Source organism: Platichthys flesus, chromosome 3 (genome assembly GCF_949316205.1).
Source record: "Platichthys flesus chromosome 3, fPlaFle2.1, whole genome shotgun sequence".
NCBI classification, from domain to species: Eukaryota; Metazoa; Chordata; class Actinopteri; order Pleuronectiformes; family Pleuronectidae; genus Platichthys; species Platichthys flesus.
The window spans coordinates 1,803,274-1,829,360 of record NC_084947.1 but is presented as its reverse complement, the minus strand read 5'-3'; the positions used below and the strand labels follow the sequence as shown (position 1 = coordinate 1,829,360).

At 42.9% G+C, this 26,087-nt stretch overlaps 1 protein-coding gene across 1 annotated transcript in view; it reads left to right on the top strand.

Annotated features, from left to right (window-relative positions):
• Positions 1 to 26,087, top strand: part of LOC133941451 (protein unc-13 homolog B-like) — a 79,831-nt gene that overhangs the window by 50,734 nt on the left and 3,010 nt on the right. The window contains exons 9-41 of the mRNA XM_062381724.1: positions 1,103 to 1,244; positions 1,445 to 1,614; positions 1,831 to 1,946; positions 2,232 to 2,395; positions 3,126 to 3,276; positions 7,355 to 7,423; positions 7,885 to 7,974; positions 8,123 to 8,263; positions 8,346 to 8,611; positions 9,136 to 9,221; positions 10,189 to 10,315; positions 10,847 to 10,943; positions 12,615 to 12,758; positions 14,121 to 14,198; positions 14,338 to 14,415; positions 15,381 to 15,401; positions 15,803 to 15,841; positions 16,312 to 16,344; positions 16,476 to 16,490; positions 16,615 to 16,644; positions 17,985 to 18,011; positions 18,548 to 18,562; positions 18,674 to 18,694; positions 19,464 to 19,490; positions 19,742 to 19,762; positions 21,428 to 21,454; positions 23,882 to 23,970; positions 24,072 to 24,209; positions 24,388 to 24,511; positions 25,112 to 25,156; positions 25,450 to 25,521; positions 25,603 to 25,750; positions 25,854 to 25,910. Coding sequence (XP_062237708.1) covers positions 1,103 to 1,244; positions 1,445 to 1,614; positions 1,831 to 1,946; positions 2,232 to 2,395; positions 3,126 to 3,276; positions 7,355 to 7,423; positions 7,885 to 7,974; positions 8,123 to 8,263; positions 8,346 to 8,611; positions 9,136 to 9,221; positions 10,189 to 10,315; positions 10,847 to 10,943; positions 12,615 to 12,758; positions 14,121 to 14,198; positions 14,338 to 14,415; positions 15,381 to 15,401; positions 15,803 to 15,841; positions 16,312 to 16,344; positions 16,476 to 16,490; positions 16,615 to 16,644; positions 17,985 to 18,011; positions 18,548 to 18,562; positions 18,674 to 18,694; positions 19,464 to 19,490; positions 19,742 to 19,762; positions 21,428 to 21,454; positions 23,882 to 23,970; positions 24,072 to 24,209; positions 24,388 to 24,511; positions 25,112 to 25,156; positions 25,450 to 25,521; positions 25,603 to 25,750; positions 25,854 to 25,910 — 2,868 coding nt within the window. The remainder of the gene's footprint in view (positions 1 to 1,102; positions 1,245 to 1,444; positions 1,615 to 1,830; positions 1,947 to 2,231; positions 2,396 to 3,125; positions 3,277 to 7,354; positions 7,424 to 7,884; positions 7,975 to 8,122; positions 8,264 to 8,345; positions 8,612 to 9,135; positions 9,222 to 10,188; positions 10,316 to 10,846; positions 10,944 to 12,614; positions 12,759 to 14,120; positions 14,199 to 14,337; positions 14,416 to 15,380; positions 15,402 to 15,802; positions 15,842 to 16,311; positions 16,345 to 16,475; positions 16,491 to 16,614; positions 16,645 to 17,984; positions 18,012 to 18,547; positions 18,563 to 18,673; positions 18,695 to 19,463; positions 19,491 to 19,741; positions 19,763 to 21,427; positions 21,455 to 23,881; positions 23,971 to 24,071; positions 24,210 to 24,387; positions 24,512 to 25,111; positions 25,157 to 25,449; positions 25,522 to 25,602; positions 25,751 to 25,853; positions 25,911 to 26,087) is intronic.

The window sequence follows — 26,087 nt, the reverse complement described above, 5'->3', positions numbered from 1 at the left end:
TATTTTAACTTTCTCATCACACTCTCTTTTTCTTTTCACATGAATCAGTCGTGTCCCTCATGTGAATCACACTCAGAATCACTTTTAACTCAAACCCAGTTGTGTATGTGAGTCAAGCTGCGACTGAACTCGAGGCCGGACTGACAGGCGCTCTGCTGAGGACGCTTTGAAAAGTGTGTTGACTCAGGAGGGATATCTGCTCTGATTGATATTCAAATCTGTCTCTAGCACACATGAGACGCAGCAGTCGCAGACGCTCAATGAACCAATAGCAAAGTTATGAGGACATTTAAAGCTGAATTAGAATTTTGCATTTCAACCCACGGCACAAGCAGGTTTGTTAACGAGCAAAACGTCCGTGAGAAGTTTGCATGTTCTCCTCGTGTCTGCGCTGGTTTTCTCCAAAGTCTAAAGATTGCAGCTCTGTCTCTCTCACACTTCACTCACACTGTCCTCACAGCTGTCAGGTCAGGGTCTCGCCGGGGGAGACATGGGATCGAACCGCCCACCCTCTGGTTGGTGGACGACCCGTTCCCTCTCCTGAACCACGGGAGATAAAGTGATTGTGAACACAACAACAACAACTGTAATAATAATCATATCTTATTGATATAGCACTTCTCAGAACAAGTGGTTCACGAATAAAAAAAACATAAAAACAAAATACAAACACAATCATAAAAGAATAATAACAAAAAAAACATGACAGGTGTTCAGGCCTGACCTCCCTTTGCCATCGTAAAAATCAGGGAATGTGTTTCGATGACGTGACGCTTTGAGCTTTGAGTTTATTTATAATTTCACTTGTTGCACAGAACTGTGAAACATCAGGTCACAGGTGTTTCAATATAATTTGATGAGGAATAGAGTTACTCAACATCTGGCTGTGAGTCAGGAGTGTTGTGTTACGAGGCTTTGCGTAACTCTGTGGGTGGTATCTCCTGTTTGTGTGTGTGTGTGTGTGTGTGTGTGTGTGTGTGTGTGTGAATGAGAAGCAGAAAGATGAAGAGGGAGAGTAGGTGTTTGTTGTTCTTATGTAATTCTAACAGTCATTCTTACTGTTTGTGTTTGTGTTTGTGTGTGTTTGTGTGTGTGTCATCAGTCGTCAGTGCACAGGGTCTCCAGGCCAAGGACCGGACGGGCTCCAGTGACCCGTACGTCACCATCCAGGTCGGCAAAACCAAGAAGAGGACGAAGACCATCTACGGGAACCTGAACCCGGTCTGGGAGGAGAAGTTCAGCTTGTGAGTTCAGGTTCTTTGTTTCCACCTGGAGGTGAAGTTCAGCTGTGAGACGTCTCCAGAGGAACATAGAGTTCACGAGTTCTTTACATAGTTGTGAATGACGAGTGGCTCCAGGCGTGAACTGAAAACCCTCCACCCTAACACCCCATTGTCCCCCCGTCCCCCTGTCGCCCTGTCCCCCCGCCCCCCCGTCCCCACAGCGAGTGCCACAACTCGTCGGACCGGATCAAGCTGCGCGTCTGGGACGAGGACGACGACATCAAGTCGCGGGTGAAGCAGCGACTGAAGAGGGAGTCCGACGACTTCCTGGGTCAGAGCATCATCGAGGTCCGGACGCTGAGCGGAGAGATGGACGTCTGGTACAACCTGGGTACGTGTGTGTGTCTGTGTGTGTGTGTGTGTCTGTGTGTTTGTGTGTTGATTAATCATCAGTAGAGTCAGTCGGGGTGTTTACTCCTTCAGTTCTCAGCTTAGATTAAAAAATGTAATTCTGAGTACTTTATCAGTTGTGTGTAATTTGGTGTGTGTGTGTGTGTTTGTGTGTGTGCGTGTGCGTGTGTATGGGTGTGCCTGTGTGTCTCTGCAGAGAAGAGAACAGACAAGTCGGCTGTGTCTGGGGCCATTCGTCTTCATATCAGCGTGGAGATCGAGGGAGAGGAGAAGGTGGCCCCGTACCACGTTCAGTACACGTGCCTTCATGAGGTAACACACACACACACACAACACACACACACACACACACAGACACACACACACTGTGCATTAGAATCAGATGTCTGGAGTATCTGGTTCCATTTGTGTTTCAGAAATTAAACCCAGTGTAAACGTAACGTCTGTGTCTGATTGATGATGAATCTATAATGAATGAATGATGCAGTCAAATATTAAATGAGTAAATGTATTTAAATAATCAATCAATACATGAAAGGACTGATGCAGTAGTAGTAGTATTAGTACACGCTGACCTGGTGGACCTCCCTCTGTCAGAACATGTTCCACTTCTCCACGGACGTGGAGGGCGGCGGCGTGGTGAAGATCCCGGGCGCGCAGGGCGATGACGCCTGGAAGGTTTACTTTGGCGAGGTGCAGCAGGACATCGTGGACGAGTTCGCCATGCGCTACGGCATCGAGTCGATCTACCAGGCGATGACGTGAGTGTTGTTGTGTGTGAACGGGTGTGTGTCCCCCTGTGTGTGTGTGTTTGTGTGTGTTAACGTGCACGTGTTAGTGTAAGTGAGGCATCAGTTTCGTTCAACAGGCTGCGATGAGGTCGGCCTGTAGTGAGAAAATCCAATCAGGAAATGTTTTCAATTAGTCTGATTGTGTTTGCTGTGTGTGTGTGTGTGTCTTTGTGTGTGTGTGTGTGTGAGTGTGCGTGTGCAGGGTTGTCATAAAGACTATAAACAGAATGCAAATGAGTTTATCTCATCTAATGAGAAAAGATGATCCGTCTCTTTGGAGATTTCCCAGATGTTGATTGGATTAGTGGATCGGCAGGTGGAGAGAAAGTCTCACACAGACACACACACACACACAGACACACACAAAGACACACACACAGAAACACACACACACTAGTTTAATTACATTCATAAGTTTGTAATTTGACCTTAAGGGACAGAGCTGTGATTGTGTGTTGAAGGAACATCGCACTGGGACCAGTGAATTAAAGCTGGACGCAGAAATGGCCGAGACTTCGTCCCAGTGCAAGTTTCATCTGTTTCATCCGTGTCTGTAGTTTTTCAGATCTCTTGCAAAAATCCGGACTTTAGTACAGACAGCAGGCTCCGTCTGTGTCCGTATACTCTTCTCCACATCCCACCTCCTTCCAACCCTGCTCCTCCTCCTCTCTAAACCTTCTCCTCTTGTGTCTGTCCTCAGCCACTTCTCCTGCCTGTCCTCTAAGTACATGCTGTCGGGGGTCCCAGCCGTGATGAGCACCCTGCTGGCCAACATCAATGCCTTCTACGCCCACCCCACCGCCTCCACCAACGTCTCCGCTCCAGCCCGATTCGCAGCCTCCAACTTCGGGGTGAGTGAGACGCGTTGAAACCGACCCACAATGCACTCTGCTCTTACACCGACGCCCTCTTTGTGAATACTGTCGGTGTCGGGCTATAAACCTGAGATGATGAGGAACACGGGTGATTGGACGTTTTAATGGAGGATTGTTCTTTATTAAAGCCACTAACCACATTAGAGCAGAAGGAGGTTGAGCTCAATGACTCCAGTTCTCCGGCCGGTCGCTCTCAGACTCCAGTGATATACGAGCTTGTGCTTGCTTTAATGGGTCAGGGGGCTGGAGACTGGGAGCAACTGGGAGGGGCTGTTTCTGGGTTTACCAGTTGGTGATGAGCTGGATCGCTGGTTTCATCTCAGAGAGTTTAGTCCTTTGGGACACGAGTGTCTGAGAAACAGTTTCATGACAGAGAACATTAATAACACTTAAATAACCAGATGGGGATACATCAGTGAATAAGAATCATTTAATGGATGAAACAGTCCAGAAAAAAACATTATGATAAATGACTGAAAAATACAAACTCATTCAAAACTAAATATATTTTGATTATTGGATGAACCTGTGAGCTCCAAACGGTTTAACTAATAAATGAAGCCGGTTTATTATAAAGTCAATTCATATGTTTTAAAAAGTCTGAGTTTAAAATGCCTTTTTTATTTATGTATCTAAAATCATCTATCTATCCATCCATCTATCTATCTATCTATCTATCTATCTATCTCTCTATCTATCTATTTATCCATCATTCTATCTATCTATCTATCTATCTATCTATCTATCTATCTATCTATCTATCTATCTATCTATCTATCTATCTATCTATCTATCTATCTATCTATCTATCTATCTATCTATCTATCTATCTATCTATCTATCTATCTATCTATCTATCTATCTATCTATCTATCTATCTATCTATCTATCTATCTATCTATCTATCTATCTATCTATCTATCTATCTATCTATCTATCTATCTATCTATCTATCTATCTATCTATCTATCTATCTATCTATGTATCTATCTCTCTATCTATCCATCTATCCATCTATCCAATCTATCCTATCTATCTATCTATCCATCCATCTATCTATCTATGTATCTATCTCTCTATCTATCCATCTATCCATCTATCCAATCTATCCTATCTATCTATCTATCTATCTATCTTATCTATCTATCTATCCATCTATCCATCTATCCTATCTATCTATCTATCTATCTATCTATCTATCTATCTATCTATCTATCTATCTATCTATCTATCTATCTATCTATCTATCTATCTATCTATCTATCTATCTATCTATCTATCTATCTATCTATCTATCTATCTATCTATCTATCTATCTATCTATCTATCTATCTATCTATCTATCTATCTATCTATCTATCTATCTATCTATCTATCTATCTATCTATCTATCTATCTATCTATCTATCCATCCATCCATCCATCCATCTATGTATCTATCTCTCTATCTATCCATCTATCCAATCTATCCTATCTATCTATCTATCTATCTATCTATCTATCTATCTTATCTATCTATCTATCCATCTATCCATCTATCCATCTATCCATCTATCCTATCTATCTATCTATCTATCTATCTATCTATCTATCTATCTATCTATCTATCTATCTATCTATCTATCTATCTATCTATCTATCTATCTATCTATCTATCTATCTATCTATCTATCTATCTATCTATCTATCTATCTATCTATCTATCTATCTATCTATCTATCTATCTATCTATCTATCTATCTATCTATGTATCTATCTCTCTATCTATCCATCTATCCATCTATCCAATCTATCCTATCTATCTATCTATCCATCCATCTATCTATCTATGTATCTATCTCTCTATCTATCCATCTATCCATCTATCCAATCTATCCTATCTATCTATCTATCTATCTATCTTATCTATCTATCTATCCATCTATCCATCTATCCTATCTATCTATCTATCTATCTATCTATCTATCTATCTATCTATCTATCTATCTATCTATCTATCTATCTATCTATCTATCTATCTATCTATCTATCTATCTATCTATCTATCTATCTATCTATCTATCTATCTATCTATCTATCTATCTATCTATCTATCTAATCTATCTAATCTATCTATCTATCTATCTATCAAGTCATCTATAAGTGACAAACAGTGTTAAAGTGACCTACATCTTTTCTTCCACATCTTTCTTCTAGAAAATCATAAATCTTTCAAATGTTCTCCAGCTTGATTTCATTTTTTTGTTTTAGGACATTCAGTGTTTTGCTCTCAGAGGAGAGGTCACAGACAAACAGGAAGTTGTTTTGTTTTTTTGTTTTTAACCGTCTGTCTCCCTTAATTTACTCAGACAGACTTTGAACATCACAAACATCATCTTTGTCTCGTTGTGCGTTTCTTGTTTTTGTTTTTTTATGTAATTGTTAAACCTGTTGCCATGGTAAATGAGATAGAAAGGATCAAACTTCTGTCTGCTCTCTCGTCCTCTATCTCCTCCCTCTCTGTCTCCCTCTCCCTCTCTCTCTCTCTCTCTCTCTCTCTCTCTCTCTCTCTCTCTCTCTGTCTGAGGAAGATGCAGTGACATCTGTTCTTCCTCCTCCTCCATCATTCACGTCTGAATTCATGTCACCGTCTGACAGTTTTAGAGGCAGTTTCACCGCCTGTTATTTTGCACAGGTGTCTGTCTGTGTGTGTGTGTGTGTGTCTGTGTGCAGGAGACATGTCACACCTCCGTCCTCTTTCTGACTGAGTGAAGCCGATGCAGCTCAGAACTTTGCTTCTGGGAACAAACGGGGGGGGGGGGGGTTAATGACTCAGAGTGAACTGAGGTTTTTTGGATTTAATCGATGACATCGAGTGTGAAGTCTCAGGAGTTTTTTGATACGGCCAGAATATCGATCGAATACATTTTTCTAAGAAGCCCTTTCATCACATTTTGCTTTGTCTTCTTTTCTCATTGGTGACGTTCCCTGAATGTGACTCACCACTTCTTCCTTGATGCTAAGTGAGAGACGTCAGCCGTCCATTTCATAAATGAATAAGCAGCTGCAGTGAAACTCTAATATAAAGAACTCAGAGAGGTGAGATTTACACCTGAGCTGACTTGGGTTCATTCAGCAGCCAAATTAAAGAATCCAGATGTGTAATGTTATAATTTACAGGTCTCATAGTGTCATGGAATGAATAGATATTTATAGATATTTGTATATTTGTATCTAGACTCCAGTGGAAACATGTCGTCCATCTTGAATACAGTCACTGAGACGCACACGTTGGTTTAGACTCAGAAAGACAACCCCCCCCTCTCCTGTGTCTCCGCTTCCTGTTACACAACCGTCCTGTCCCCGTCTCACCGGGACGCACAGACAGACTCCGGCTGCAGAGCAGAGACTCCCCGGCTTCATGAGAACCTGGCTTCTTCCACCGGGCCTCAGTGCCAGTTGGTGTTGGCCACGGTTCACTCCTTCATCCTCAGTTGAAAACAAAAGGGAAACCCTCAGTACACGAGTGGAAGCCTGAGGCGTGACAGAGAAACTTTTACTGTTACACAATCTGAAGACAACATTGTGGGATTCACTGCAGGATGCGTGTGGTTTGGTATATTGTGAATTTAGTGTTTCTTCTTCCGCCTCGTTTTCTCCGTCTCGTTTTATCAACTCACTTTTTCTCTCACTCTCTCACTTCTTCTTCTCTCCTGGTTTCAGGTTGTTTTACTGGCCCAGAGTGTCTCCATCGTCTCTATGTTCAAATGTCTCATAACGAGCGGGTCTCACATGTTCTCCTGAGTATTATAGATCACACCTGGTGTCTCCTCTTGTGTTCAGTTGTTGTACGTCCATGTTGTGTTGACTCTTCTCTCCATGTTCACCGGCCTTCAGATTCAGCTGAAGATAAAAGACGCTCTGGGTTTTTTATTTTTCTCTTCAGACAAATCATCTCTGCACTCGTCTCTTTATTTCTCCACACACACACACAGACACACTCAGACACACACAGTCTGGAAAGAAATGGCAGAGAACCTGAACAAAGTGTCTGTTTTTCTCTTGTCTCCGACAGAGAGATCGATTTGTGAAGCTCCTGGATCAGCTGCACAACTCGCTGCGTATCGACCTCTCCATGTACAGGGTGAGTGTCCACTTGCAGCCATTGTTATTCCTCCACACACACACACACACACACACACACACACAGACACACTTGTGTAGATTAATTATGAACCATCATCACCCCAAACATTTTTACCTTCTTCTGCTCTTCCTGTGATTTCTTTCCTCCGACATGTTCTGAAGGTTAAAGTTCTCGGCCTCTCAGACGTTTAATTTCTCCCGTCTCTTTCAGTTTATTCGTTTTTTTTTTAATTCAGCATTCATTGTGACTGTTTGCTTGTCATTAGTTATGCAATGATAAATTCAAAGCTTCGGTGACCTGGGAGACGTGATGAGGATTAAAACGACAAACTGCTGAGATTGAAAACCGACACTGAATAAAATCAAATGACCCAAGAAGACCTTAGTCCAGCAGGGAAGAACTTTCATTAACGGTGTCTGTGTGTGTTTGTGTGTGTGTGTGTGTGTGTCTGTCTGCAGAACAACTTCCCAGCCAGCAGCAAGCCTCGCCTCCACGACCTCAAGTCCACAGTGGATCTTCTCACCAGCATCACGTTCTTCAGAATGAAGGTAGGGACCCAGTGAACGATCTCACTCTGACCTGGAGGTTTTTTTGTTTCTCTAAACATCAGATATGTTGCAACCTCCAGATTTTGCATGTGCATGAATGTTTGGTTGAGTTTTTATCTGACCTGTGAGTCGTCCGGCTCGTCTCCAGGTGCTGGAGCTGCAGAGTCCTCCCAGAGCGGCCAACGTGGTGCGGGACTGCGTGAAGGCCTGTCTGAACTCCACCTACGAGTACATCTTCAACAACTGTCTGGAGCTCTTCAACCGGCAGTTCCAGTCCGCCGCCCCGCCCGTGAGTAAACACACAAATTCATATTTTCACAAAGTTAACTCATCCTATTGTTATAACCTCACCGATGTTGTTCCTCGTGCAGCCCAAGCCAGAGAAGAAGAAGGAGAAGAAGAAGAAGAAGAAGGAAAAAGCTGAAGGAGAAGAGGGGGAGGATGAGGAGGAAGAAGAGGAGGAAGAGGAGGAAGAAGAGGAGGAGGAAGAGGAGGAGGAGGAGGAGAAGAAGGAGGAGAATCAGCCGGAGGAGCAGGGCCCAAGTATTCAGAATCTGGATTTCTGGCCCAAGCTCATCACGCTCATTGTCTCCATCATCGAGGAAGACAAGAACTCGTACACGCCCATCATCAACCAGTCAGTTTCACTCTTCCTCTATTCTCCACATGGATAATTATATTATTCATATGGCATGAAACTTTATTTAAATAGTTTTTCTTTACAAACTGAAAGTCTGCTTAAGAGAAAGAAGCAAAAACAAGAGAATCACAGAATATTGTAGTTTTTTTGTGACTCATAGTTTAACAAGTTTATGAAATGACAAACAACCAATAATTTAAAATAAACCTTAGCACCACTTTTATTTACTTTTGGATGGTTCCAAAAACAGATAATTCCAAATTGAAAGTGACACATAGCCTAAAATTATGATTTTGTTCTTTACTTTTGGAATTTCTGTTATTCTTTCCCTTTACGTTGCCTCTGATCTCACAAAGTGTCTCATGATGAGTTCGGTTTCAGGCAGAATGTGAACGAACAGACGAGCTGAGGAACTTCTCTCTGTTCTGACTGCTCCTCTTCCTCTTCCTCTTCCTCCTCCTCTTCCTCTTCCTCCTCCTCTTCCTCTTCCTCTTCTTCTTCTTCTTCTTCTTCTTCTTCAGGTTTCCTCAGGAACTCAATGTTGGCAGAGTCAGTGCTGAGGTCATGTGGAGTCTGTTTGCTCAGGACATGAAATACGCCCTGGAGGGTAAGACTCTGTGTGTGTGTGTGTGTGTGTGTGTGTGTGTGTGTGTGTGTGTGTGTGTGTATGTGTGTGTGAGGTTTCCTGCCCTTTCCATTCACTCTTTCTTTTCTTCCATCCATCAACTCTCCTCCAGTTTTGCATCAAATCGATCACTGCCGCTGGAAGAACGGTGAGACGCATCGTAGCTGACGAACAGAAACAGTCAGAGGAGACAGTGGTTGTGTGTCTGTGTCGGGTCACAGAGACAGAGAGAGTCACAACACACTGAGACAACACACATACATAGACAAACACACTCACATGTGCAAATGAAGAACACAACTTCATCACTTCGACGACTCTCTCTGTCTCCGTGCAGACCAGAGCTAGAGAGTCAGAGCTGTAGTGGGACATCTGGGACCCAGTTTAACCAGTTCCACATAGAGCACTTGTCTCCGCTCAGACTCAACAGTCCACAGTGACAGTGTAGAACAGGGTCACTTGTCTGTAGTGTCTGTTGTGTCTGTGTCCACTCGTCTGTCCTCCTCTTCTAGACTTGGTCGTTTTAATTTTTGTCGTAGCGTTATTTTCTTTTTCATCTTCAAAGCCATTTTCATCTCTGTCGTTTCTTTGTCTCACCTGCTTCCTCCTTCTCTCTGACATCTGGTTGGTTTCTGTCATAACTCTGTCGCCACCTCAGCCCCCAACTCATTCCGCATCCGCAGAGTTGATTTCTACGCTGGTAAGACTGTGTGTGTGTGTGCGTGTGTGTGTGTGTGTGTGTGTGTGCGTGAGCGTGTTCGGTGTGTGTTTGTTAAAATGAGCATTTATGTTTTATATTAAAAGATGTCTTAATACAATGTCTATATACTTGGTTGTGTTTGTGTGGTCACAGTGTGGGTTGAGCTGTCCACAACGACAGGAAGTCAGTGGTGTGTAAACTTGTGTGTCTTTGTGTATGTGTGTCTGTGTGTGTTCTTCTTTTCTACAGAACACGAGAAGCATCGTCTCTGTAAGACGGCCGACTACATGAACCTGCACTTCAAGGTCAAGTGGTTGTACAACGAGTACGTTCAGGACCTGCCGGCCGCCACAGACGCTGTGCCTGAGTACCCAGCGTAAGACACACACACACACAGACACACACACACACAGGTATGCCCTCACATTATTCTCTCATCCAGACAGATGGTATTTCACCTTGTTTGATCATTTCGCCTGTTGGTGGATTCACGTTGATGGACACACACACACACATATACAAAACACACACAACTACACACTCATACACATCACTCCTTGCCAGGTATGTACATTATAATAATTATACTATAAGTATTGGTCATAGAGTTATAATTATCCTCGTGATAATACATTTTACTTAGATAAAGTAACAAGGTGTTTTACATCTGTAAAATATTTCAGAAACAATGAAACAAGTGGAATCAGTCAATTTAAGAAAAAACAGTAAAAAAAAAGATTATATTCATAAAGAATTCCATGTGAGACCTGGAGATTTGAATGAACCTGAATATTAAACCTAATTCTTACTTTTCAGGAGGCTCTTCTTTCAGAGAGAGTTTCTGGTGTTTGTTCTTTGTGAGGACGCAGCCGCTCAGTGACAGTTTCTCGTCTTCTCGCTGCTCCAGGTGGTTCCTGCAGTTCGTCCTGGCCTGGCTGGCTGAGAACGAGGAGGTGTCCATGGAGTTCATGCACGCGGCGCTGGAGCGGGACAAGAGAGAGGGGGTGAGTCCGGGAGGCGGGGACAAGGAGGGACGTCCAAACAGAACCTGGTCCAAACAGAACCTGGTCCAAACAGAACCTGGTCCACCAGAGAAACGCTCTCAACATGATTCTGTCTAATGAACCAATACCACAAAATAATATGAGGTTTCTTAAAAGTGCTCCATGCAGACGCTTCTTATAAAACAATGAAGTTTAAGACACTGAGTTCAGTTATAATCTGCTTAACGAATACTGGACAAAAATATTTTTTTTCAGAGACTCCCGAATTTTCAATCAATCAAGGGGTCTCACATATCTGGCACTCATCCATTGTCCTTGTTTGTCCTTGTTTATTGGTTTATTTGTTCCAGTGTTTCCAGACAACACGTCCACGTTGTCACTAACCTGAGGTTCACAACACTGTCACCAGCTTGTGTCATCAGGCAGACACAATAATTACACACAAATGGATAAAACTCACAGATTATAGAGTTGGCTCTGCAGCTCCTGTTGTGTGGATGTAAACAGGACGTTAAATAAGTGTACCCTGTCACTTGCATCTCGCTTTGGCAGCAGATGTTTATTTATGCATTATGACTAAACCACTGGTTGATGTTTGTTTGCACTGGCAATCGGTTTATAAATAATATTATCCCTGAGAAGTGTGACTCACAGTGAATATGCAGGCAGTGGCTTGTGGCTCAGAACTGGATTAAACCTGTTGACGTGTGTTTGTTTACCAGTGAGCTCTCGTCACTTTGTCATCAGCCGTTTCTCCACTTGAAGCAAATGTAGTAATTTACTGTGAAGTTTGAATCTCGTTTCCTGAGGACAGAGATTTAATGAAGTCAAACAGGAACGATTTGTGGTCTTCTCTCGATGAGCCGAGCTGAAACGTTTGCAAATATCAGTAAACAAATTCATCAGGCAAATATTAGTTTGAAAATCCTAATGAAGATCCTATAAAAGTCACTGCTACTAATGAACGCTGTTGGATGTTAACATGCAAAATGCAATTACTCCGTTTGATTATAAACTGATATATCTGGTTTATTTTCAACATTAAACTGGATCAGAACCAAATCCAGCTTCATATGACGGCTGCGTTCTGACGGTTTCCAGTTAGATTTTCCCTCCTGGATCAGAAACAGCCTGAGAAAGGAGAGAACACTTCCATCCAGTGCAGAGTGAGAGACGGCTTCAGTCCCACGACCTTCAGTTCACTCAGGTGCAGCAGAGTTCTGCTTTGGGACAGAATGATGGACATGTTGTCTCTCGCCCTCCTGGTCGTCCCCGAGCTGCTCTTTCTCTTCAGGAGAAACGTCTGCAGACCAGAACTGAGCAGTTTGACTGACTCAACTGTTTCACTGGTTCTGTTCAGGAAGCTGTAGGTCGGCTCAGCAGCTCCGCTGGGCACCGAGCACACGTCCATCTGAGCCACTTGACTGATGATCAATTATGATCAGTGCCAGGCCGCCAAGAATCTGTTACATTTAGAAGTGAAGGACAAAGTTGTGTTGCACCCTGAGATCTGTGGTTAGTACAGCAGCTAGAAATAAGAATGGTCAGAGTTTGGGTTTGTTTCGAGGTGAAGGAGAGAAGGAGAGAAGGAGAGAAGGAGAGAAGGAGCAGTAGTAGGACACATCAGCTCTGGTCTTGAACACAGAACTGTGCTCTTCCCTCCTCCTGCAGTTCCAGCAGACGTCCGAACACGCTCTGTTCTCCAGCTCCGTGGTCGACGTCTTCACTCAGCTCAACCAGAGCTTTGAGATCATCAGGAAGCTGGACTGTCCCGACCCGACCGTGGTGGCTCACTACAACCGCCGCTTCGCCAAGGTGACATGCACCACGTGACAAAACGTTAATCACACCAGGTTCACATGTCGTCACATGATTCACCTTCATGCACACGGAACGAATGTGAATGAAAGTACTTGACTTGTCCCCGATATATGTTTAAAAAATCTTGTTTCTCCAAAAAGCTCTGTTTAATACTCAGTTTACACAATTTACAAAAAAATATAGTGGAACTGGAGTCAATATATAAAACTATATTTTGTCCTTTTTACTCTGATTGGCTGGCAGCTAGTTTTGTTTTAATTTTGCCATTTCTTAATCTATATGTCTGTGTTTTCTGGGCTATTCTGAATTTAGCTTGATCATTCAGTGAATTATGATGATTTAGAGTCAAATATATATGTGTCAAAGGAATAACTGTACTATTTTGCATTTTTACCATAAAGTTAATTGTGTTGCAGCTTTAAATCGTGACTTTTAAATCTCTTGAATCCTTTATTCCTCTGAGATACTGACCTCCGGCTTTCAGGTTCTTGAATTCAGTGCTTCTGTCGTAACTGAGCCACAGATTTTATTTATTTTTTGAATTGGAGGCAGTTGCTTTTAGTCAAAGACACTAAATCTAACAAACCTGTCTCTGGAGAAGAATGGTGTGCACAGAGGTTTGTGTGTCTGTGTGTGTGTGTGTGTTCGATCAATGAGGGACTCATTAAATAAAGAATAGCTAATGTAAGACATCTCTCAGCCGCCTGTCTCCACGTCCCCGACCCATGAATCCATTTTCTTTTTCAAGTTAATCTCCCTCCTCCTTTTCATCTCGTCCCAGTCGGAGCCGCCGCCTCCATCCCGTCTTCTGAGCTCGGATCATTTCTTTATTTCTCTCTTCTTTAAATCTTTATCATCCATTTTCTCTCTCTCTCTTCTATTTACCACTGCAGTAATAGTTTGTTTTATAAAGACATGAAAGAGAGCCATCTGGCTGACTCAGCAGAAAGAAGAGGAGATAACAGAGGAGCAGAAAGTTCTTCTTCACATCAGAGCCGATAAATGGACTGGTTTCAAAGTTTGATGTAAACAGGCCGAACGTCCTGAACTCACGTGTCCTTCCTCATTTTACAGTTGTAATATTTTATCTTGGGATGTTTAATAAGCTGCATCGTTTGTTCTCTGTCTCTCGTGGGTGAAACGTTTTCTGATTTGATTTGAAGAACTAGTGAGAAATTGATGACGAAACTTTACGGCTCAATTTTCTTCCTGATGGATAGAAACCCAGGTTATAAATAATAGATTTAAATGTAAAAACTTGACGTGGACGGAAGCCCCAGTGTTCAGATTCATTCTCCAGATGTTCCCCTGAGAATCGAACACGTCCTGAATGTTTGTTTTGTGTTTTCCCTGCAGACGATCACCAAAGTGCTGCTGCAGTACAGCGCCCTGCTGGCTAAGAGCTTCCCCTCCTACTGTGAGAAGGAGAAGATCGTGAGTAGCTGCTGCGTCTCCAAACATCCTCCCTCCTCCTCCTCTTCTCTGTGGAGTGGAGGAATCTTCTAGCTGCTTCTCTAACTCTGGAACTTCTTTAACCTGTTTTCTCGTTTGCTTTCTCCCCGACCTCCTCTAGCCGTGCGTGCTGATGAACAACATCCAGCAGATGAGGGTCCTCCTGGAGAAGATGTTCGAGTCCATGGGAGCGAAGCAGGTGAGTGAAAGGTTTATTGAAGACTTCCCGCAGGAGAGGTTTTCAGTTCAAACCTCAGACGCTGATTTCACTGAATACAAATCATCATCAAAACAATCCAACATGACGACGGTTAAATAAGTTTTAATCCAACGGAGCCAGAAATAATTCAACTGTGACGAAGCACATTTATCTTATTTATCTTTACAAACCCAGGAGCAGCAGTGAAGCAGCTTGAGTCAGAGAGGAAACGTCAATAACTCAAAACTATAATCAGTGTAGACAACTCGTTTCTTATTTAAAGGCCTGAATATCGTTTTTCACATTTTATTATTGGTCAAATGTGCAGCTGAAAACAAACACAAAGTTATTTATGATCGTAATTTACAACAGAACTTTATGAGCACTTATCTAATCTGAGAAAAGTAGAATAAATTAAATAATAAACGGTCATAACTCGAGGCTACTTGTCGAGTTAGAGACCGAAAATCTGAACATAGAGTTTCCATGTGTGTTCAGTATGTGGGTCGGCTCAGTGTCCTCGAGCTGTGACCTTGTTCCTGTGATGTGTGTTCGGGAGAGATCCTCATGGGACCATGACAGCACTGGTGATGTGGTGTCGGGCCAGTAGAGCGGCGTGGTGGTAGAGCGGCATAGACTGGAACCACAGCAGAGACAGATAAACCTAAATAAACTCAGCGGATATTTTAATTATGTCTCCTTAGAGTCAGACAGACGCTCTTCATCTGGCTCTATAGTCACTTGACTTTTCAGTTTTAACTTGTATAGAAATAACTTTACTCATATATTTATTAAATAGAGGAAAACTTCTTAAAAAGGCTTTTCTGAGGATGTGCAGCAGATGTGCGGCCTTTAATTATTTTTTAACGTAAGACTGGAGATTGATAGTTTGTGTGTGTGTTTGTGTGTGTTTGTGTGTGTTTGTCTGTGTGTGTGTGTGTGTGTGTGTGTGTTTCCATCTACAGCTTACTGCTGAGGAGGAGAGGGTATGTCGAGGTTTATCTCTTTATTTTGTGTCCTTGCTCCCTCTCTCCCTGTTGCTCCTCCAACATATCCCAAATAAACAACCTCCTCATTACAGCACCAACTCTCCCTGAACCTCCTCCAGCTCTCAGACCTCCTATCCACAGGAGAGTTGTGTCTATTTTGAGGTTGATCCCAATTTACTCATAAATGAGATATCAAATAGAATCCTCTCTCCTCACCTCCTCTCTCTCTCTTTCCTCCTCCTCTCTCCTCCTCGTCTTCCTCTCTCCTCACCTCCTCTCTCTCTCCTTCCTCCTCCTCTCTCCTCCTCGTCTTCCTTGCTCCTCACCTCCTCTCTTCTCCCCTGTTGTCACCTTTATGTCAGAATCACTGTTTTTACTTTGCCGTTTCTTCCTGAAAGTTGGAGAATGAGGAGGAACCTGACGAGTGTGATGAGGAGGTGGGTCGACACGTTTCTCCGTCACAGGCTCAGGGACAGATTTGTCTGAAGTGACATATGATATATGATTATGTTATTCCATGTAATCCCAGATGGATCTTGTAGATTTGACCGAGCATTACAGATTCACAGCGGGAGAACAGGAGGACGAGTAGGTTGTTGTAGATTTGAGATGATGGGGCTGAGACTCATTCTTCTGTTTGCTGAAGACAGTTTAGAGAGACGACGTCTACAAATGGATTATTTTGACAACTAGCGAGACCATACTTAGTTTCCAGAGTTGAGTTGGTCCAGACGATATTGTGACTCATGTCTATCAAGAGATATTTGAATAGCAGATGGATTTATTATCATAATTCATGGTTTTAGTGGATAACAGCTGAGTGACTGTCTGAAAACTCAGCAGATTTATTTTCCTGTTTTTAGTTCATATTTAGTTTGACTTGGTTTTATGTCCTCACCTGCTTCAGGCCTTCTCTGACAATGAAGGGGAGGATGACATGGTGGGTAAACTGCATCATCAGCAGAAAAGACTGGACATCACTTTTATTTTTCATTTATATTCATATTGTCTTTATGTTTTAATAACTGTCTCTTCTTGTGGGGGCTGTGGGATATTCTGCATGGCCGACAGTCAGAGGACTCCAAGGTGAGAGGAGGAGACCAGGTCACAGCGACCCCCCCCCCCCCCCCCCCAGTCTCCAGTCTTTATTATTTCCTCAAATGTCCTTTTTCTTATTTTCTGTTCTTATTGTTTTGTCCATTTCAAACAGTCCTGCTGCTCAGACTCTGAAGGATCTGAGGTAAGAGACTGAAAGAAGGAAAAATAGAATAAAACTTTATTATTTTACCTCATCTGTAGATTTGATTAGCTACTGACTCACGGTGAAGACAATAATTCCCATGATCCTTTGCTGCTTCACGATATCATCAAACTAGGCCTTTAGCTGTTGTTTTGACAGAGACCCCTAGTGGCCAAAGTCACATATCATAGGTTTACGTGAAAAAAACCTTGAGACCCGAGAAATGGATTTGAAAATGCAAATCTTTGCTCGCCTGGATTTTCTGCTTTAGGAGCTTTTCTCAAATCAAAAAGTAAAACTTACGATTTGTTTCCATATCATCGAGTGGCTCTGACTCGTGTGAACTCGTGGTCAGCCTCCTCCTGTGTTAATGAATCCTCCACAGACCTGAAGCCAAAGAGCTTCTGGTGCCAGATGTCAGCAGAGAACACATCTACAGCTGGAGCCCTGAGACCGAGCGTTTAATAGACGCCGCAGTGGGCGGCCAGATAATTGAATTTGATCTCGTATTTAGCTTCAACTAAATGGCGACTGTGTGTCAGAGGGCCGTGGGGGGTCTCTGACATGTCGGGCGGGGGGGGGGGGATAATGTCTGGGCTGTGTTGCTTAACGAGTAAAGTTCCTCCTCGTCAACAGATGTTAAGGGAAGTGAAAGAGAAGATAAACACTGGGTGTCGGCTTTTGTTTTGTGTCTAAGAGAAGAAATCGTGTTTATCTGCTGAAAAACCATCGATGTGTGAAATCATCTCCAGATTTATTCAGGTGCATGAATCGATTCAGCCTGTTGACTCACTTCGGTGGTTAATTGATATAATATATAAATATAAATTGGAATCACATATTGTTTTTGCAGTTAAAGGGGTTTTGTTTATGGAGCAGAACCTCATGTTTATTGAGGATTTATCCGACTGCAGCGTTGAAATTATATTAATCTGTTTTCCATTTGCTCCGTGAATAGATTTTAAGTGGCAGAAAGTCAGGGTGGATTTAGTCTGCGCTTGAGAGTCAGGAGAAAGCAATTTACTCTTAGTACATTTGAGGTATTTGTACTTTAGTATTGACATTAATCTGTAATCTGTAACAGGAAATATTTTTGACCTATGCTGCAGCCAGCCACCAGGGGGCGATCAATATGTTTTGGCTTCACTTTTGGGAGCCTTCATGTCGTCCATCTTTATATCAGCATCACCAGGAATAAACCAATAAAACGATTTCACCTGGAGACAGATTTCCTTCTGTCGTTAACTTAAAGTTGAAATGATGTGAAAGTTGATTTTAATTTCTCTCTTTTTTAAATGCTCTGAATGAACCAAACACATTCTGGTCCTGTTCGTCCTCAGATCGACAACAAGGACGAGGACAAAAAGGTCGGTCAGGTCCCAGTCACTCAAACAGGACCTTTGTTTAGTGTGTTGTGGTGTTTGTTTGTGTATTTGTGTGTGTAATAACATCACAAAGGGCAGCAGAGTATCAGTAGAATATCAGTAGAACAGCAAATTATGTATTTTGAATGTGTAGAAATCCCTTAAACTTATTCCAGTGTCGTATTGTCGAATGTAAAATGATTCCCGTCCTTTGATATTTTGTCCTCGTGTCTTATAATGGTTTCGTCTGAACTGTTGGCTACACTGACCGCCCCCCCCCCCCCCCCGATTCCTGGTGGTTCTGCTGCGTATCCGTAAGCTTTTAGAAGACGTGCACAAATATGGGCAAAATTAGCAGAGTGCGTCCGTTTCAGTATTTAACATTGAGCATAAATGAGCCTTAAAGCTGATGAATGAATCCCCATGTGTGGCTGCAGGGGGCGCTGTTGCTCAGTAATGACACATAGTTTTGCTTGAATAATGTCTCCCATTTGTTGTCTTCTGTCTCTTTCTGTTTTATTTGTTTCTTTCTTAATAAGACTGACAAGGAAAAGGTGAGGACCCTCATAAAACCTCTAACCCTCCATGATGGATCGTTTTGTTTTGTTATCATTTTCTCATGTGTTCTTCATTTGTGTTTTTCTTTCCTGTTTTTACACCTTCAGTCTGATTCCAAGAAGGACAAGGTGCGTTTGCATTTAATTTGTGTTATGAAATGATATTCAGGCATTTAGAGGCGTATGTGTGTCTGTGTGTGTCTGTGTGAGTGTGGGATCTAAAAAGTAATTTTTTGCTGAATCTGTCTGAACTGGATTTAATGGATTTTACCAACTGTACATTGGTTTTTGAGCGATAAGCCACAATTAGATGAGACTTGATTGGACATGGAGGAGGATGATAATGAATAAGAACTATAGCACCAATAGGAAGAGGACTGACCGTTCCCATGAGTCCGGAGAAAGTAAAATCCAAGTTACAAAGTCCTGAAAGGACCACTAGAGAGTCTGAGAGATCAGATGATGAACGGAGAGATTTGTTTCCCTTTGTCAACATGAGGCCGAAGGCGACTTTCACCTACAGGTTGTTTTGATTGTGTTGCGTTGCCATAAAGGGCCAAGAAGGTTTTCAATAACCAAACCGTCCAACGCAGGGGGAGCGAGTCATTAGTGGAATGATTTGGTTGGAAAGACGGAAAGCAGACTCCTCAGAGATACTTAAGTGTATTACGATCCCAGGAAGCCAAGTTTTCCGATCGCCCCAAAGAGGAGGGATGTGAGAAACTCTGAATCAGCACAACTGGGTCTGTGAGGGTTTCAGCTCAAAGCAACAATCAACTTTATATATGTGTGAGTCACTGCCTGGAGGAGAGAGGCCGAACCAGGAGGAGAACATCACAAAAGATCCTAAAGAACCAAGTGTGTGTCTGTGTGTGTCTGTGTGTGTGTGTCCTTGCAGGCTGAAAAGAAAGACAAAGAGAAGCAGGTTGGTTTGTTGATGCTTCTTCTGCCCTTCACCTCCTCTTTCAGCTCCAAAGCTTCAGTCGTTCTACTTTCTCTGAATCCGTTGCTCTCCTTCCCCTCAAACTCAGAATTTAGTATTTATTTAACTTTAAAGGCACTGGTTTTATTTCTGTCACTGCACAAGAGAGTTCTGAACTTTATTTTGAATCCCAAAGAGAAAATAACAGTGTTTACTTTCTTTTCAACCATTCTCCCTCTCCTTCTCGCCCAAAGGAGGAAAATAAAAGCAAAGAGGTGAGTGGCTTAGAGGAAAATTAGCTTCAGCTGTAGCTGTAGCAAAAGCATCAAGGTAGCTTTGGACTAAAGTTAACTAAATTAGTAAAATGAGGTTTTGAACATCTGCAGTATCAATATCAGTCACTTCAGACGTACTTTTTGAATGAGATACGATAAAAGACTTATTGTGTTCAGGTCTTGCGATGAGCACAGGTCGAGGGAAGCTTGGTCTGCTGCCCTCGTTTTGCCTCAGCTGATTTGTCGATGACTCAGTGATTTCCCAGAATCCACTTCTAAGAATCGTTCCCATTTGCCAAAGCCACTCGGCCCCTGGCAGAGGCAGCAGAGCTCGATTCAATTTACACAACATTTATATATTTATTTTTCTTCCAAGGATGAAGTTTTTCTTTATTTAGTTTCCGTCTGATTTAAACTCCTTCATGGTCAAACTGTTTGCTCTTCATCCCCCCCACATGTTATATCTGTGGTGAACGTATTGAAAAAGGTTGAATTCACTTGTGTGAGGTTTTTATTCTGTGGTTTTCTTTCTCACCAGTCGAAGGAGGAAGTGAACAAGGTTAGTTTGACTCTTTCTCCCTCAGCTCTGGACTTTGATCTGCCGTCAGCTGCAGACGTCCACGTCTCACGTCCTCATGTAGAAAATATAATATAAAAACCTGAGCAAACTAAACCAGTTATCAATCTGAAACTCATGGATGTGCTGCTCAATAGAAATATAGATTTATGAGACTCAAACAGCCGGTTGTTCACTCACATAGTCACATATACAAAGCATCAGTATTGTATATATTTCTGTTTTATTTTCATATTCATTCGATCAACTCTTATCGCGTCTTTTTAAGATTAATCAAAAGGACACATATTTGAGGGGGACATTCATTTAGGAGAGCTACAAAAAAAAGCAGCCACTGTATATTTTCTAATCTATTTCTATATTTGTACCATCAGGTGTTGTTGAAACTTGACCAGATTTATTAGAGTGCAGTTCATTTGCTTAAACTTTAGAAAGGTGGGATATCATTCAGCACTTAAATTCTTAAACCATCATAACTGTTTTCTCTAAGTGTTAAATCCAGAATATTGAACAGCCAAGAAGTGGTTTCGGCTTTTATCTCAAAAAGATGATTATTCAAAATGGACTGAATTCAAACATTTTCTTTAATAATCGACCACTTGAAGCACTTTACATTCACTCACACACACACTCAGCCCTTTCTGTCCCACGTGATCCACACTGGGGATCAAACCACCGCCGTTCTCGTCCGACCCGCCACACAAGCATCTGATTATTCATTCAATCGGCTCCTCCCAATACTTCCAGTTTGGGATGAGGTCAGATTGCAGCGGGAACGCAGACTCCTGGTGTCAGCGTTCCCTTTTGTCCTGAAGAATCCCAATAAACCAGAGGCAATAAACAAAAAGCTTTTATTAAAATCGCCCACTCACCATGACCCAACCCACCAGACAATATCCAGAAACACACCCTGAAATAATAATAATAATAAGACTCGTGCTTCTCTCTCCTGCTGCGCTCCCTTAAATTACCTTTAACCCTCGTCATGGTCTTTGTTTGTGTTAAATCACCGATGTCCTGCGCTTTGTCTTTCCTTTTTACGTTTCTGTCTTTTCTCCTGTTTTGTCCTTTCTGTCTTTCCCGGGAAGACCGAAGCCACAGCTGCCACCAACAAGGTACTTCTGCCTGTTAGAGCGATTGTATGTGTGTGTTTGTGTTTGTGTGTGTGTCCTATTCTTCCTTAAGCTCTTTTTCTCAGTCATTCACTTTCATTCTCTTCCCGACGTCTCGAGGAGTCGGACCAAGTGCAAAGAGGATTTCAAACAGATCTGAAGTTTTAAGTTTTAAAGGATGTTGAACCTTCACTTGTCCTCTCGGAATCAGTAATTCAATTTGAGGGGTCAAAGGTCAAAACTCAAGGTCACGGTGGCTTCACAAAACTTGAAATCTCGAGTCTTATATCTCGTGAATTTCTTCACATTTTGACCTTGACTCAGATTAACTGATTTCAGGGGTCAAAGGTCAAAGGGTCCTCATGTGAGTCATAGATTGAATCTGGTTTTCAGAGTTTTACAGGCAGGGCGTTAGTTTTAAAAACAAACTTCTAAGATCTGAATTCCCTGTATGTATTGACTCTTCCAGAGTGTGTGTATCTTCATGTAGAGGGAAGTATTGTTGCCCTGTACTTTCAAGTAGACATCACGTGCACAGTCACGTGCACAGTCACCTTCAAACACTTATAAAGATGTCTGACTGCTCCATTCTCACACAAACACAACTGTGCTTTTTCATTTTTTTGGACTCGGACCAAGAACACACTTGAGTGGATGGTCCAACCCCTTCACTTTACTCAGCGCAACATTTTTCAATTAAAATGCACGATACTAAAACGCTGTCACTTGAAAGTCACAGGCCTCCGTTCGTCCAATTAAATCCTGTGGCGGTTTGCCCACCGTCCTCTATCTAATAACTCAGTCCCACATTTATCGACGGAACCCTTCCTCTCTGCGATGTCTTATCCTGCCGCGGTCCGGCCTCTCGGCTGGGGTAACATGAGGAGCACGCTTCAGATCCAGCATACTGATGAGGTGTCTCACAGGTTTATTCAAGGTCTGATGGCAGGCTCCTCCCTTCACCCGGCAGACTCACACGAAGCTGCACGTCAAGGAGATGGAAAAGATGGTTGACTGCTCCTTGAAGCTTAGAATTCAGTTTTAAAAGACACGGACAATTACATAAGATCCAAACACTCCCATAAGGAGGATGAATGTTTAGGTTGTCGTTAAAGTCTCATTAGTAGAGAGATGTGTTCGAACCTGGTGTGTTCACGCCCACACAGTCCAGCAGAGACGTCCAATCAGGGAAAACAAAAATATGGATCGATCTGTGTTGAGCTGTCTCGAGATTTATAAGAAAAAAGCTGAACATTTATCTTTCTGTGTTTTCTGCTAAACTCTAAAGAAAATAATAAAAAAACAGACTGAAGCGGGTGGAGTCTGACTCTGTATCCCCGCCCCCAGTGCATGTATGGTCTATTTGACTCATAATTCAAAATATGAACACCATGTTGGATTGAAGGAAACCTGAAACTACAGACCGAGACATAAACTCCATAGTAAGATAGAAAGTGACATTATAAATCAGATGAGAAGTTTATTCATGACTTGTTTTAAAACCAGTGGAGACGCCCTCTGCTGATCAGTGGAGAGAATGCAGGTTTCAGGCACTTCCTCATCAGCTTCACTTCACTGTACGTGGCTGAGGAGATGTCAGGAGAGGATGTGACTCTGACAGTTATCTGTAACATCCGCTGTGATCACGTCTTCAGCTGCTCAAAGTCTTTTCTTTACATTGACGAAATGTCAACAGACTCAAATCCCTCAACTATTGAGAAGCTCAGAGGAGGCGTCGAGGAGAAGGAGTGACGGCCTTTACTTCCCTCTTGAGTGTTTTGTTTCCTGAAGAGCTGCTGGAGAACCAGGAAGTGGTTGGTTCTCTAGAGACACTGCTGAATCGGTGTGAAGAGGAATGAACGACTCCTCGTGTTTCTCAGCGTCTCTTCCACAGATGTTCCGTCACGATCTTTGGAATCCCAGCTCCAGACAGAGTTTCTTTCCTGTTGCCTGATCTGCACACGTTGTTATTCCAGCAGCAGCATCACACGTGCTGCAGGTCACCGTGTGGATCCCTGACTCATTCTCTTACTCAGTGAGAAATGAGTCTTCAGGTGTTACACACTCTTACTCATCTCGTCGACGCCACCAGAAAGTTTTCCTGCGGTACCATCTGGTTTGTGCATGTTGGTTTTGCCGTGTGAAACAGTTGAGAGGTTCGAATCCAGCGTGGCTCCTCATCGGGAGTTTTTTTATGGGGGAAAGTTTTTGACTGAGAGAAGAGAAAAAGTGAATCTGGCTTCAGAGGAGCAGGAGGCAACAGGAGCCGCAGCTCAGATGTGACATTTCAGATTTCTAGGTTTTGTCAGCGAGTTGTTTGCTTTTCTGCATACCTGACTGTGAAGGCTGCAAATAACCAGCCTCCTCCTGTCTGTGTGTGTGTGTGTGTGTGTGTGTGTGTGTGTGTGTGTGTGTGTGTGTGTGTTGCAGATGGATACAGAGGCAGCTAACATCCTCAATGAGCTGCAGGTGAAGCTGAGCACTGTCCTGGACAACTTCAGCATCGTGTTTGCCAAGAGGTAACACACACACACACACACACACAGACACACACAGCTGAGGAAGGAGCCTCCCTGAGGGTTTTCTTGCAGCAGTTCACCTCTGCCTCCTCTCTCTCCAGTTTCCAGACTCGTATCACCGGCTGCATGCGTCAGATGGCGGAGATCCTCTACCAGATCAAGGGGCCTCCCAAGCACGACACCGCGGAGGCAGATGCCGACGCCATGCTGAGGCCCCTCATGGAGTTCCTGGATGGGAAGTGAGTCGCACACTGTTCTGTTGTGCTCTGCATGTAGATGACTGCACAAGTGGATCTCACAAATACTGTCTGAAGATTCTCAGGAGGGAGGCCTCTAAAGCAAAAACACAAAAATTGCCTTTTTATACAATAAACAAATAATTGTGTGTGTGTCTGTGTGTGTGTGTGTGTCACCCAGCCTAAGTATCTTTGCTGACATCTGTGAGAAGACGGTGCTGAAGAGGATCTTGAAGGATCTGTGGAAGATCGTCCTGAGCAGCCTGGAGAAGTCCATCGTCCTGCCGCAGAGCAACGACAGCCTGGTAAACACACGTCAACACTACCCCCCCCCCCCCACCCCCCACCCCCGACCCTTCACAATGCTGCACCTGCAACTCCCCCTGATTCCGACTACGAGAGAGAAACACACACTTATGTACAAAACCAGGTCAGACTGGTTTCAGCATTCTCGTGGCGGTGGTAAACATTTCCATCTCCATCGATCAGACATGTCGCTGTTACACCTGAGGATTGTGGGTAGTGTAGTTCTTCTTAACATCGCTAATGAAACACATGTTTCTTGATACACAGTTGATATCAAGCAGATTTGTGGCTTCGACAGGAAAATAAAACGTTGTTTCACAATCTCATAGTTTGTGGTGGATCTACCTCGGATGGTTAAAATATTATAGCTTAATTATCGAAATCTGTAAAAGTGATTTTTACTTCTGGAACTTCAGTGTTGAGCTCCTTTATACTTTTTATACCTCACATTCTTCTTCCTGGTCTCTCATGGTCTCTCTGTATAAAAAGTTTAAAACCAGAGGCAGTGCTCTGCTGCCATCTAGTGGTGGAATGTGTGTTTGTTCCAGTTTGATGTGATCATGTTTTTAACTGTGGTGTGTCTGTGTTTCTCTCTGCAGGGAGCTCAACTCCTCACGGCAGCTAAAGGACTCTCAAATCTCAAGGTGATGCAGATCCTGATTGGTTCAGCCTTCATCTCCATATTGTGATTGTTATCGGGGCAAAGGGTCAATCAACTAATATCTTGTTAAAAGCCTTAAAACTTTATTAGTGAAACAGAAAATGATACATGGCAAATAAGAGGTAGCAAAGACTGAAAAAAACATTGACAAGTTCATATCTCAGACTACAGATGTATGTAAATATACACTAAATTTGTATTTGTAAATGTACTTTGTTACATCTCACCACTTCCTGTAAGTGGAGCTGTTCTAATGTGAGTGTGTGAACTCTGCAGGGAGGAAGTGAAGCCAAAACCCTGACGCCCAAACAGTGCATCATCATCGACGCAGGGCTGGAGAGCATCAAGGTGAGTCCAGACCTGCCTATGCTCACATTCTCACGTTCATCCATTGGTCCTCACCTTCATTGTGATGCTTTCTTCTTTCAGCAATACTTCCACGCTGGAGGAAACGGGCTGAAGAAGGCGTTTGTGGAGAAAAGTCCTGAACTGGCGTCGCTGCGTTACGCCCTCTCCCTTTACTCCCAGAGCACTGACGCTCTCATCAAGACCTTTGTCACCACGCAACACTCGCAGGGTGATCACACACACACACACACACACAGACACACACACACACACACACAAACAGATATGACTTGTGTGTTTCTAACTCTAAATGTCTCTTCCTGTTGTCTCAGTGCACGATGGGATGGGCATCAGAGTCACCGGCAATGAAAAGATTCGACCTGATCGGGGTAAGTTCACAACACTCTGATATAAATCTGGTTCCTCGGGTTCCACAGGGAGATATCTGAGGTTGTGGAGGTTCCTTATTGAGAAATCCACCTATGACAAATCTCTTCCTTGCTCATGAATGCAGTTATGAATCTGTAATGGTTTTAAAATATTGTGCTCTTTATTAAACTGGTTTG